This window comes from Podarcis liolepis (assembly GCF_965112155.1).
Source record: "Podarcis liolepis genome assembly, chromosome: 14".
Taxonomy (NCBI): Eukaryota; Metazoa; Chordata; class Lepidosauria; order Squamata; family Lacertidae; genus Podarcis; species Podarcis liolepis.
Genome location: NC_139569.1, coordinates 2,136,925 through 2,151,459, shown reverse-complemented (window position 1 = coordinate 2,151,459; position 14,535 = coordinate 2,136,925). Strand labels below are relative to the sequence as shown.

At 45.1% G+C, this 14,535-nt stretch overlaps 1 protein-coding gene across 4 annotated transcripts in view; it reads right to left on the bottom strand.

The window, feature by feature from the left end:
• Window positions 1-3,752: 3,752 nt before the first annotated feature.
• The window catches only part of SMURF1 (SMAD specific E3 ubiquitin protein ligase 1), a 50,688-nt gene continuing 39,905 nt past the window's right edge, over window positions 3,753-14,535 (bottom strand). For 2 of the 4 annotated variants that reach the window (XM_083474728.1, XM_083474730.1), the window contains 7 exons: window positions 14,095-14,209; window positions 12,012-12,190; window positions 11,559-11,696; window positions 10,656-10,776; window positions 8,877-9,078; window positions 8,358-8,442; window positions 3,753-7,445 (listed from right to left, as the gene is read on the bottom strand). In XM_083474728.1, the coding sequence (XP_083330854.1) occupies window positions 7,346-7,445; window positions 8,358-8,442; window positions 8,877-9,078; window positions 10,656-10,776; window positions 11,559-11,696; window positions 12,012-12,190; window positions 14,095-14,209 (940 nt within the window). In that variant the 3' untranslated portion in view covers window positions 3,753-7,345. The remainder of the gene's footprint in view (window positions 7,446-8,357; window positions 8,443-8,876; window positions 9,079-10,655; window positions 10,777-11,558; window positions 11,697-12,011; window positions 12,191-14,094; window positions 14,210-14,535) is intronic. The other 2 variants (XM_083474729.1, XM_083474731.1) reach the window with 1 other exon arrangement.

Below are 14,535 nucleotides of genomic sequence, written 5' to 3'. Positions count from 1 at the left end.
GTATTGCCCATCCATTGGTGAGGAGGAAAGGGAGCGGCTACGGATATTTGCTTCACAGCGACGGCAGGAATCCCTGGGACAGGGAGTCACATGCCTGGTGCCCCCCACAACTCACGGGTGCTTTTGTAAAAAGCTGATCTTCACCTCGGAGTGCATGGAGGCAGAAGGCATGCGCTGGCATGAAGAGCACTTTTGCTGCCTCGAGTGTGACTTGCCCCTGGGGGCACGGCGCTATGTCATGAAGGGTGGCCAGCCCTGCTGCTGTGCTTGCTTTGAGAGTCTGTACGCAGATGTGTGCCAAGCCTGTGGAGAGATCATTGGTGTCGACAGTGAGCAAGCCACCCTCCAAGGCCAGCACTGGCACGCCAAATCCTGCTGCTTCTGCTGCAGCATTTGCAAAAAAGCACTGGAAGGCCAGCTGGTCACTACTCAAAATGGGCTTCTCTTCTGCTCTGAGGCCTGCAGCTTAGAGAAGGAATTGGCCTTGTCTTCCACTGGCTCAGATTCCTCTGACTCCGCTTTCATCTCTGTTCCATCCCCTGACTCAACACCCATCTCTAGAATTAGATACAGCAGCCCAGGCTGCTCCTCTGCAGCTGCAAGAACCAACCCTAATGCCTGTGAGGAAACAGCAGATTCAGATGCAATGGAAACACTTCACACATCTGGGGATTCATCACTGTGTCCTGAGTTCAGGAGCCAAGAAGAAGCAAGCACTATTTTCCGAAAGAGAATAGCTTCCCAGCAGTTTGATAAAACTGAACTTCTGACTGGTTCTCCTCAAGCAGAGCGGGGAACGTCTAGCCCCTCTAGGCTAGAGGTAGTTCACAGCACTGTCAGTTTAACGGAGAACCAACTGCTAGGGTCCACTTTCCCACTAACACCTCAGCAGCAAGTTGGAGACGATCCCTTTAGGGGCAGCATCTCTGAAGCCCCACATGCATCAGTGTGGAACAGGGACTTCTCACAAATGCCGCCCGAGGACAGCACAGGCAAGCAGGAAGCTGTGGTGGAACAAGACGATGCTTGGTGCCCTACTTGCTCATCCTCTTCAAATTCTGACTCTGAGCCAGATGGCTTCTTTTTTGGAAAGCCCATCCCAAAGCCTGGGGCCAGACGGATTGTTCTACCCGATATGGAGCAAGAGACACTTGGCAAAGGGATAGGGTGGGCAGCCAGAGCACGTTCGAGCAACAAACACTGCAGTATATGTTAGTTTGGGCTGGTGGGGAAGAGGGAGAAGAGAAAGAGAACGTAGTTCTTGGATACCCAAAAAGTGCTGGGGGGGAGGTGGAAATAGTGTCACAAGCAGACATCTTATGTAGCAATGCGGTTGATGGGTGTGTGTGCTGAAAAGTAAAAAGCTGAGGAAGAACTGCGAATAAGCAGACTTGAGTGAGAAACAAGACTCTCACATATACAGAGGTTTGCATTGCCACTTTGGTCACATTGTGCATTTTCAGAGGCTTTAGAACTGGCATTTTCCTCCTCAAAGGCCTGCAGCTGCCCCTTCCCCTGTTTTCCTAGTTACACAGGGAAGAAACATGTAAAGATTAGTATAATTCAGCAGAGCCTTGTGGGCAGGACACTCTCAGCTTCTAAACTCTCTACTACAGCATGAATACTTACAAGAAGCTCACTAGCCAGCGCATGCAGTAGTGTAGAGCGTGTGAAACAAGGCTGTACCCCTTTGTTCACCACCTGCACAAGTTCCAAGATCCTTCTGGCTCCCTACCAGCTCATCCTTCCAATTTCTGTGTTTTCAAAAGGTGCAGTGTGAAGAATAAATAGGTTAACCCTGCCTTAATCACTGAATGCTTGACTTGGCAACTGTAAGCAGGATGCTACAAAAAAGTTATACAGTTTTATCTATAGTTGTCTGAACAGTGATAGTTCAGGGAAGCCACACTCAGCAAATAAAGGCAGCTCCAAGAGATGTGTTGTCTACATCAGTCATTTTTATTTAAAAAGATGTTTTTAAGTTCTCAGGAAACAAATCTAAAAAGCATTTCACAAGAGTTTTGTGGGTGGGGGGCTACCAAAGCTGCTGCACTGGCAGGAATCCTCCATTTTTCTCTCTGCCTGTAATAGCAGGAGAGCCGTGGTTAAAGAGATCTAAAAAATGCAAAATTAGCCATCCTACTTGGAAATCTTGATGCAAAATTAAAAGGTAAACCTTTCCAATGCATGCAGTGACTTCCCTGGTGATGGGAGCAGCGTGTGGCCGTTCTACTGTCCTGAAATGGCCCCAATATCACATTGCAACAGGCCACTGTAAGAAATTTAAAACAGCCACACTCCACTACAGACCCACCAAGGGTCCCTGTTTTCCAGGGACAGTCCCAGATTTACAGAAGCCAATTTCTGATTTGATCTCGGAAAGTCCCACTTTTCCTTAGGGCATCCCTGTTTTCATTGGAGATATGTTGGAGTGTATGACTAGTTAAACCTGTGGCTGGGCACCATCACAGCAAGAGGGGTCCCTGCTAAGGTCACTTGCTAAGCTCCCCACCCGCCTTGAGCCAGCCCTGCCAACGAGCTGAGCTGATGCCCTCAGCAAGCATCTTTGTAATCTTCCCAGGATCCTCTGCAATTCACACGGGTTATGGGACCAACACAAAAACAAGTCAACATGAGGAAAATTGCTGGAGCTGGCAGGTTGGAGACTGTGCTCTTAGGAAAAGACACGTGCAACACATCCAGCTCACGTGTCCAGTGTGCAAGCACAAACCTTCCAGGAGAGCACATGTGGAGTCGGGGAAGGGAAAGTAATGGTTACAGGCAAGCAGGTGGACAGGTGAGCTTTGTCCAAGTCGATCCATCAGCACGTCACTGTCATGCAAGTGCTTCTGCCCAGGATGAGCTTTGCAAGGCCTGCAGTCTCAACCTGGGCACAATGGCACTCTTTGTTCTATCCAAGGAAGGAGAAGAACCAGCGAGAAGGCAGGCCAAGACCTTCTGTTCCTCCAAGTCCGAAAGAAAAAGAGAACATCCATCAGGAGTATTAATGACTCTGCCGCCCAGGAAGGAACACCATCATTACTCTGCATGTGCCCATAAGTCAGAGCACGTGGCTCTGGCGCATCTCGATTATAAGTCCACATACCCCTTTGCTTCCAAGCAGGGAGGAAATGTTCAGGGCAGCCATCATGTGGCAGGATGCTTTTGGGAAGGAGAGCATGGGAGCCAGATTGCAAATCTATCCACAGTTTCTTTTTTAAAAAACAAAACAAAACTGGCTTTCCTGACCCCCCCCCCCCACTTCTTATTGTGGCTCAACACCATCATTTTACAAGGATGCTTCTGCCAGGTTAGAAGGCTGTTCCTTCTCACAGGTGAGCAGGCGAGATGCTATATAAAAAGGGGCCAGACTTAAATGACAAAGAAAAATGCTTTGCATGCTAGAGGTCCCGTATTCAGTGCCAGGCACCTCTAGTTAAAAGGATCTGAAGGTTAGGTGGTGGGAAAGAGTGGACAATACTATCCTACATCAGGGAAAGCCATCATGGTACCTTCCAGGTGTTGTGGGGATCCAGTTCCCACCAGCCCCAGTCACCACACCCAATGACAAAGGACGATACAGGTGAGCAACAGCTGGAGAGCTCTAGGTGAGTTGCCCTGGTCAAAAGGAACAAATAATCTTACCTGGCCTAAGGTAGCTTCCTAGTCACAATGAAAGCTAAAATGATTAGTATTACATTTCTGGTGCATCTAACACACTAGTGGAAACATTTTAAAAGATTTTACACAAATTTAAAGTTGTGAGAGTTTATTGCATATGTAACAAAAATGAACATGACCTCCTGGGCCCAGCCTGCTATACAATCACGGTTTATTCCAGCTGGCTCCATAACCACGTTAAATAGAACTAGTATTTCTTTAAATACTTTGATTTAGACATAAAATGAAGAACATTAGTGTACAACTTTTTCACAAAATAAAATTCGCAATAAAAATGGTGAGAAGAGTAACAAGGAGTAGCAGCAATACTTAAAAACAAGACGTTACAAAATAATAAGTTAAAAAATACATTATAAAGTGGTTGAGGAACAAAAAAAAAGTTAACTGAGTAAGAACAAATATGTACTGCATTTCTGGAAAACTTTCTGTGCTCTACAGTGTAGTATACTGGGCAATGGACTAAGGAAGTGGGGGAAAGAGGCGTCTGAATGATAGTTGAGGTTTCATAAACCACACCCCATGCTGAACAAGCAGCCTCTTCAGAAACAAAAAGTTGCTCCAATATGACAAGGTTAGACCTTGGGCTACTCACTCATACCTTTCCAATTCGTAACACAAAAGGAGTGGCAATTTCCTACATCCCTGAGTGCATAAACGAAGGATGATGCATTTCAGGGCAACTAAACAAAAGAGCAAACAAACAAACAAAAAAACAGATTTGCATCACTGACCCACACTGCTAGACATACTGGAGATTTTAGATTAAAGAAGACTTTGGATGTGATAAGCTGCTTGGGGGAAGAGGAAGCACGTAGCCCTGCTCTTGTTCCTCTGTCTCAACTGAAATAGCCCTTTCACCACCTCCTACAAGGGGGAGAGGGGAAAGGTGTACTGCAAGCAAGTCAGCTGTGTAAGAGTAGGAAACTTCCTGTTCCCTTCACCACCTCCATCTGCCTTAGGGTAGACTTCCACGGACTTGCTGCAAGCCCGGAGGGCCTGAATCTACCAGGAGACCACTGCAGGGAAAATATAAAACCATCAAGTCTGTTGCGTGTCCTTTGGATGGTTTGACTGCTAAAAAGCTTTCAGCAAAGACTGCTGAAGCTCAGCAGATTGTAGCAGCAAGAATCCCACTTTCCCACTTATATTTTATACCCTCTCTTGTTCAGGGAGGAGACGTGGAAGTTTCAGCCTGAGCAGAAGCAAGTGGTCTGTGCCGCTCTAGCCAGCACCCTGGGGGGGGGGAAACTTTGGTCTACTTTTTTCCTTTGATCCCTGCTGCTGCTGCTGCTGCTGCTGCTGCTGCCGCCGCCGCCGCCTCAAGCTAAGATGCAGCAAACAGTCTGTTTGGGCTCTTGGGTGTTGGAACAGTGACATAAAATGGGAAATGTAAAGAATATCCTGGAGATAGAAGTCCCCCAATCTTCTGCACTATTATCACAGAGGCGCCATGTGCTCAGGGCCTGAACACGGACTCGGGGCCAATGCTCATGCTGCCCTCGGAGCATGCCTGCCACATCTGTGGCCACCTGCTCTCTTACTTCTCCATCTCAAATGTCGTTGGCATGGTGTGGGCTCCAACCGTACAGAAGCTGAAACCACATGGCAAGAGTCACATTAAGATTCACCTCCAGGTGAACAGTCGCTATTGCTAACTGTTGCTAATCTCACATGGGCAACCTGTTCAGCCTCTGTGCTCAGGGAAGACCTTTCACTTCCACCACCTCAGATTTGCATGGAATAGACTTGTGAAAACCTTTTCGTGTGACGTTCCTATCTCTACGAAACCTTGTGCATTCAAATTCCACTGACAGGGCTAATGTGTCCAATAACAACATCTGATCTCCACAGACATTTGGCAAGATCATGAGATTTCTATTATCCAGAGTACTACAAAGATGCTTAACCAAATATGTGAATCCAAAATCCCTCAAACCTCCTTGATACACTTCCCTTCCTAAATAACTTAGCTGCAGCTAACTGGTCCCTTAAGTGCGCCTGGATTCAAAAGGCAATTTCAAGTCAAACCTTAGCTCACCTAAAAAATCCAACACTTAGCCACATGGTGCAAAAAACACAAAATAAAAAGAATTCCTTTCTCAAATATAATCCTCATGTGTCCATCACACACACTAAAAAAAATACGGTTAACAACAGGAAAGAAAGATTTTAGGACTCTGACAGGTATCTAACTTAAATCTGTCATATCACAGTTTAAAGCTATTATCAAATTCAATGTTTTAAAAATAAAAATAAAAATGAACAACAGAAATATCCTTGTGGGTAAAAGAACCATTTGACCCATGGCTGAACCCCAATGTCCTTACTTGTCCAAAGTAACGGTTAATATGCATCTTTGCTTAAAACAATTTTAATATACATATTTGGGGGGGGGGAGTCTTATGAACTGAATCACAACTGATTACTAGTTGACCTTTTTGCCAAGAAAATGTTATGTTGTTAAAAACACTGCCTTGTTTCTTGTTGTGGAAACTGAAAAACCTGTTTGATTTGGTTAACCCGACAGAGTTGATTCTCCTGCATCTGAGAAGCTGTGTGAAACCAATCACTTGACACCAACTTTGAACATTAGCTTCAGATATATGAAAGTCAGGGTGGAGAAGAGTTTGAAAGCAGTACTCTGGGTTACTCAGTATCTGTAGGCTTAAAACCCCTGTGTTAGATCTTTATTATATATTCATCTTTCAACAGAGCCATTTTCCACTCCCAGTGGCTCAACGACGGAACTTGGTTCCATTAGTTTTGCTTTTAGCTATTTCCTCTTAAAAGAATTTCTGCAGTTTCAAGTTAAAAAAAAAAGAATCTGAAAAAACAATGTCAGGAGAAAACTTTTTCAGGCTGCTGACAATGTGGCCCATTCCCCACTGCCACATTCTCTAACACAAGCCTTCAATCACACACAGAAGGGAAGCAAGTCCACAGAACAAATCTGTCTCATGTACAAAGCATCCAGAATGAAAACTTACCTCCCAATTCAAGATGGCTTGGACTCCTCTGGGTTCCTCTCTCTTAAGAGCCAAGCCACCACACTTGGACAAAAAGCTCCCTCTCAAGGAATAACCTTCAGCTGTCTGCACCTACGGAGTCGTTTCCTGCTAACTGTTCTTTAATGGGTATTCTGAAATGTGCAATTTGGAATCCCGGTGCCAGTCTCATTTCCATAGGATGCTTCTGGATGCTACAAGGGCTCAGGACTGCATTAAGACAAAACATCCAGATACACCTACCAGTTGAAAAGTCCTCAGCAAACCAATCTCAAGATACTCAACTACAGTTTGATACTCCTATAAAAAAAGACCACAGGTCATTGACCTTATCACAATATGTGTTACGAGTCTAGCAGAATATCTTGGGTAACCAAAACCAAATGCTGAACCTGGCTGCCTTTTGTTTCATGGGACATGGGGGAAAAATGGGGAGGGGGAATTTTTGTAACAAAGGGGAGAAAAGTATGGGTGGGAACCCCCAACAAAAGCCCCCCCCACACCACCACAGGAAGGAAGGAGAGGAAGCAGCCTCCACTCCCCCAGTTGTCAAGCGTCGCAATGCTTTGGACAAAAGAAGTTCACAGCAAGCTTCTTCTTACAGCTTTTTGATTTGGTGGTCCATGAGCTAGTAGTATCTGTTTCCTTTGGTTGCCCAGTCACTCCACTGCAAACCCACATGTCTCTTCCACAGCTGTCAGCAGCTTCTCATAAAGCTTCTCGTAGGACTCATAAGGCGGAATGTCAATTCGGTTAAAGCTGCAGAAGGCAAGAGATTGGCGTTAGGGCCCTGCTGACACCAACTCAAAATGCAACTCTTCACCCGGCCCTTGGAAAAGGCTGGTGTTTTGGTTTGGCCAATTGTATCTGCTGTATTGCTATGAGGAATTGTAACAGAATTCTGGCTTTGTTTAGCAGTTAATAGTTTGCCAGGAAAGATGCCAACCTTCACTAATACATCATTTCAAAGCATTTCCGGGATCACAGAAATTGAAACAGCTGATGGCCCAATGAGAAGCCAGCCAGCAGAAAACAGGGCAGCATGTTTGCTTCCAATGGGAGCTTGCTGCTTTCTCTGCAGCGTGGCTGCCTTCCCCAACCTGGTGCCAATGGGAAGTTTGGGACTACAAGTCCCAAGGGTGCTAAGCAGTGGGGGGGGGATGGAGAGGAGAGGTGGCTTTGGAGCAGAAAGGTGGACTGTGAGGCGAAAGCGAGGCACCCTTTCTAGCACCTGGCTGCTTCTCCATTCTAAATTGGGCTTGTTCAAAGCAGCCTATTTTTATTAAAGAACAGAGGATTAGTTGCCACAAGCATTAACATGCCTTATTTACTTAGGCCCTTATATCTGCAAACTGTTAAGTCAAAACATGGGTGTAATTAGCTGAACGGGGTCTTTGCTCATACAGCTTCCAACATTGATTCTTTTTCTACTGTGCATATAAAACATGGAATTAAAAACATTTAGAATCCATAGACTGCTGCCTCCACCATTCACGAATGTTTCAACAGTACTTAGCTATATGTGAGTATGATTTAACTTTGCCCCAAATAGCTCTAATCACTCTTTAATTTACTTTTGGCAAAACTTTGCTATTTCATCTGGACAGACTTGAGGGCACATCTGCACAGGCACACTTCACCACAGCTGGGTGGGCAGAAAAGCAGCCTTACCAAGTATGAGCTTTTGGAAGGTTGTCTGTATTTGCATCTATCAGGTGGATAGTGAAGAGCCTGGGTCCTGCGGCGCCTGTAGAACCTTGCAAACAGACATTCTAGTTAAGGCCCTTCAAAAACACAACTATGAGCACACTAGTCATTTCTGACACGTATAAACCCTGACAGCAGCGAGGGAGAGATTGGGAAGTCACAGATCCTAAGCACAGAGGTGCGCATGTGCACACATAAACACAGGCCAACGAGTCTAGAGAGAAACAAAATGGGAGAGAGCACACACACCCTTTGCCCAAGACCCTGGAAAGTTGCTGCCTGTTATGAGCAGAAAGTACTGGACTAGAGGTACCAACGGACTGGCTCCAGTATAAGGCAATTCCATGTGTTACAGATGGAACAATTCATGGTATAAGCTAACAAAGGGCAGAATCATCAAGGAGGAACTGGTGGCAGGTTAACTGGGTGCGCCATGGGCAGCCCTCTGCAGAAGCGTGCTAACTCAGCACCCCTATCAGTCACCTTGCAAAGCCTTGAAACCCTGGAGGGGAACCCGCGTGGAGCCCGTCACAAACTGCAGCAGCCTGGCCCTTCTCTCCTCATCAAAGGCTTCCACCGCTTGCCAGAACCACTTGACAATATTGCTGTCTCCCATGCAGTGCTTCAGGCGTGTGTTGGACTTCCAGTCATTCAAGTCGATCTTATCCAAGCCACCTATTATGAGCTGATGGATCAGAAATACACAATGTAAGGGGCAGAACGTTTATAGATTTGAAATATGGGTGGGTGGGTGAGTTGTATGCTGTTTTACTGGCTACTGTGTTGCTCTTTTATTATTTCTGTTACTGTGAAATTGTCATGCGACTGTTGATTTTGTGATATACTGTTCTCTCTGTGCGTGGAAAGGCGCCGTACAAATCAGGAGCCACACATTCACACCTTCTGACGCAGAGTGCACAAGTATTTACAACTTGGACACGGGTGGTGCTGTGGGTTAAACCACAGAGCCTAGGACTTGCCGATCAGAAGGTTGGCGGTTCGAATCCCCGTGATGGGGTGAGCTCCCGTTGCTCGGTCCCAGCTCCTGCCCACCTAGCAGTTCAAAAGCACGTCAAAGTGCAAGTAGATAAATAGGTACCCCTCCGGTGGGAAGGTAAATGCCATTTCCGTGCGCTGCTCTGGTTTGCCAGAAGCGGCTGAGTCATGCTGGCCACATGGCCCGAAAAAACTGCGGACAAACGCCGGCTCCTCGGCCTGTAGAGCGAGATGAGCGCCGCAACCCCAGAGTCGTTTGCGACTGGACCTAACGGTCAGGATTACCTTTACCTTTTACACACAAACAGAACTTTCTGTATCCACTATGAACACCATTTAATTCCACAGTTAAGTGTCTTTCCTAGGTTTTTGAATTTCATTTCCTCCTGGATATAGGACTGGCCAAACCTTTTATGTGCTGACTACTTGTTGTTGTATTGTTGTTGACATCCATTTGTCTCGAGAGAGAATAGGGGCGCTTTGGGGGTTGAAGTCAAACCACTGTATTAGCAGCACCTAAGCAACTTTCCCAGGGCACAAGCTTGGGCAGTGTGTCTGGGGATCTTGGCACCAGCTTGGCTGCAAGAGTTGCTGGAAGGAGGCGTACAAGGCACCATCCAACTATTACTAAAATGCAAGTAATACCACCAATCTACGATAATAACTGAACATCAAACTGCTGTGAGAAATGAAAAATAGATACTGCCTTGAGATCAGAAGTGTTTTGACCCAGTGGATCTTCCTAAGTGATCGAGAATTTTTTAACAAAGAATAGGTCACAAAAAATAGCTGTTTGGTTAATCTGTATTGACAATGAGGTTGAGTCAACCACTCAAAGCCATCAAATTGCTATGCACACCTGGAGATCATGAAGGTATGTCAGTCAATACAAAAGGGTTCCACTTTCCTAATGGTGCCCAAACGTCTGGTTTTGGGGGCATTTTATTATCCTGGGGAGATAGTTTTGTCCTCACCCAGCTCAGTATTTTTGTCTAGTTTTGGAGGTTGGAGTTTGCATATCCTTTTCCTGCATTTTGTTGATGTGCAAAAGCAGCCACTCAACTATCTTTTCTGATGGGTGTAGGTAGAACACCAGTGTTCTTTAAACAGTAGTGAGGAGCAAAGAACAGGCTTAGCATGCCCAGCAGCTTCAGGCAAAACTGTCCCATTCAATATGAAAAGTGGGATTCCTCCCCCCCCCCCCCCGGGCACTTAATGGAACACACGAATCACAACGTAATTTGAATGGAGAAAAGGATGCAATACCTCAAGCTCCTTCTGGTCAAAAGGCTTCAGTAGGTGTTGAGGAATAAGTTCATTAAAGCCTTTCTGAAGAGCCAAGAACTGGGCCTCAATTCCTCTCATGAACCGCCAGTTAACGTACAACCTGGGGACAGGGAGCGAATCCAAAGTGAGAACTGAATGCAGAAGCCTTCAAGTGAAATATAACTTGCAACAAAATAGGTACACTCAAGATGTTGCATCCCCCCCCCCCAGGAACTCCCAAGCGAGGAATACTTTGGGAGGAGCAAACAATATTTTTTGCAAGGATCTCATCCCTGTGCATGGTGGGCAGCATGCCTGCCCAATCTCCAGCACCACTGGGGTCCATGTGTCAGGCCCCAATTATGCTGCCAATTCCCACCACCTAAAGGAGGCAGATCTGAGTAAAGTCATCATCCAATTTGGACATCCGTGACCAGTTACAAATTCTGTGTTGATTCTAGCAACAAGCTGCATACAACTATAGGGAGAAAGAGGCAGAGCAGATGAAAGGCACAGCCACAAAGAAGAACACCGAGTGGTACAAGCTGAGAAATGTATTCTGCAAAATACACTGCAAGACCCATCAAGACCACCTCTGGCCTACAGCTTCAGCAGCAACTGTGTGGCATTAGTCAAGGCTATCATAAGAATGAGATTCCGAAGCCAAATAGAAGACACTAGGTGGCAAAAATTAAGGTGTCTCCAGCAACTAGTAGCGCACAAGCAGACATATTACAGAGATCACTGGATAACTTTGACCCACAGTTGCACTACAGAACTGAAATGTTCTGAACACACAAACTGGTGCAAGTCAAGGAGTGGGGAGAGAGACAGAGAAACTGAGACTGACCACCACCACCTCTGCATTATGAGAGGATAACATTTAACCTCCTCTGGTGGTACCTCACATATTCTTTCTTGTTCTCCTCTGTAACAGAAACATTTCTTCCATTTGGTTTGAGCTCATGTTGCAGAATCCTGCCAAAAGCGTTGTGCTCCACGCAGAAAGTATGGTCCAGAACCGGAGTGATGTCATTCTCTCTGTCAACAAGGCAAAGACTGCAAGTCATTTCTGTACTCTCCAGGGCGCACAAAACATTCTTCTTAAGTAAACATTATGGTAGGAAGAATCCAAACTATTTATTAGGAGTTGATCTAGCGTCTTTTACAATCAAACTCTACCTTTGTTTTGCTGGACAGCACTAGAGATTCTGATGGGTCTACACACTCAAGCGATGGTAGAGGACTATGCAGACGAACAGTGACTTTGAGGGGCTGCAAAGTCCTACTTTGTGGAGCTGCTTCCCCTCACCCTAGTCTTTTTAAAAAGCTTTCAACTGCGTATGCAATACTTACAGAATCCAAACTAAACTCTTGTGTAGTTCTGGGTCGACTGATTCCAGATCAGATAACTGGATGGGTTTGCCCAGCAGCTGTTTGTAGAAAGGAACGGTGAAACCTCCGTTGATGTAGTGTCCATGGAACACAGCCAGACCCATTATCCGACCAACAAAGTGGAAGTAAGACAGATGATCCTACGAGAAACATTGAAGAGACTCATTATCTGGAAGAGAAGCCCAATGCTGACTTCTTGTGGCTAGACTTATGCCTTCAGCCATTTCCTAGTTCAATGAAAGTTTTGCTTAATGATCTCAAGCCCTCTGGATGAGAAATTAATCAATTTGCACAGAATTCAATGTTACATATACTTAACACAGCTGACTAAATGCATTCAGTCTCAAGACCACAGTCCCACCATACTGCACTACAGGCTTGTGACCATCAGATCATTAGCCACAAACATGGCGATTCATGTTAAAAGCCAATCTACTTGAGCCAATGCAGTTAAAAGCAGGCACTTGGGCCCAATCAACGTTTGCTTGGGGAGGCTATTGTACAATCTCTCTCCATGCAGAACAACAGAGACCTGAAACAAAATGTTGCAGCATAGCATATGCTTGTGCCATTTAAGGTTCAACAAAACCAACTAGGCCCTTTTCTAAGATACTCCATGTCACTCTCCTTCCCAAGCTTTCAATTCTCCCGACAACAGATATGGAGCCTTCTGCAGCCACTGAGATGACTCACTTCTCTGTATGGGCGTTCTCATCCCCCTTCGAAGGTTTTCTTAAAGTTTTTGTACATATGCTAATCTTGCTAACCCCAAGGCTTTCAATACACATGCTGCTTGGGCTAAACAGGCTGTTTGTCCTGAGTATATATGAGGTCATTTCGATCAGTCCCATTAACACATGATGCATTCATAATGCATAATGTTGTATTTTAAATTGTTGCAACCTACCCTGGGACCTTAGGTTGTACAAGGGAATAATAATTAATAAAAAATAATAAATTAATAATAATAATAAATTAATAATAATAAATTAATAATAATACTCAAGCTACAACTACCCCCCTTTAGTTTGAAATCAAATATGGGTAAAACTGTTGTAATTTGCCAAATTCTTTCCGGGCAACCAATCTGCACCAAATACCACCCTGAACTTTGTGAGGCTGAAAAATAATATGGGTTTTGGACAGAATGGAGATGTAATCAGTTCTGCAAGGCGCGTGTGGGTATGTGTGTTTGAAGTTGTTAACATGCAGTGGATCTTCTAAGGGGCAAAACTATGCAATGAGGGTTTAGTGTGGAACTGACAAGGTAATTAACAAACAAAGTTTTAATTATTCCTTTAATGGGTAAGTTGAGGTTCTACAAAATTAGTCCATTACAAGCCACCGGTGCTTCTCCTCGGTTATGATAGGCACACTTACCTTCACTTGTCTATTTGGTGTTAACTGAAAAAGTAACAGAGATAGGTAGACTCACATAATACCACAAGCAAGGGAAATCTCAGGACTGTGCAAAGGTGGTTCAAACTGCATGTGCACTGGGAGATTAGAATCAAGCCAGCCCACCCTACTGTTTGCACATTCAACTTGTTGCATAAAGGCTCCTATTTAAACACTGAGCAAAGTGCATTTTGTATACCACAAAACCAAGCGTGCAGCATGCAAAGGTTGGACCCATGTGCTCTAAACATGAAATCGAAAGTGCAAACAGCAGGTGAGGGTGTGAGGGATAGTGAGAGGCTGGATCCCTCTGTGAATATACAGTGAACATCTGCAAAGGGCTTACGGTTGGGATCCAAAGAGCTACTTGAATATACCCAAGAGTCTGCATGCCGCAGCGGTGAACATTTTCATCTCCCTTCCTGAATGGGAGAGTCGACGCCACATCAAAATACTTCTGAAACTCCCGCATTACAAAAGTGATTTGCCACATGGCATGGGGAGTGGCTGTTTGAATCTAAAGCCACACTGCTCTCATGGAACCAGATTGGCTGCTGTTTGGACCCTATACCACTACCAGGGTTTCAGAGAATTAGCCTGTATTTAAGCCGCATACACACACCTGCTTTGCTTCTAGAATACTTACAGGATTGATAGAGGAGTCTGGATTTATTTGCAGCATATAAATGTTATCCGTGGAGTACTGGAAGAGTCCATAATAAGGGTTCAGCATTTCATGGCACAGAAGGTACAACCACTCCCTGCCAGACAAGAGACATATGTTAGGGAAGAGGCTGGATGGTGGAGTTAAAGCTTACCCCACCCAGTAACGTGTGGATCCATTACTCATTTGATACAGATTGTGACTTCTACAAAAAAGAGGGTCGGGGTGGGAGAGAATCTAGACTCGGTGCAATGTAAGGAGGCAAATTAGGACAAGCCTGTTCCTTTGATCAACTTCTACTGGGAAAGAAAAGAGTACAAGCACTCATTTGTTTCACAGAACTCTTTGGTTAACGCTCAATGTGACTATAGTGGACAGAAAATTGGGTCACTTTCCATAACCAAGTATCCTTTTATTAATGCA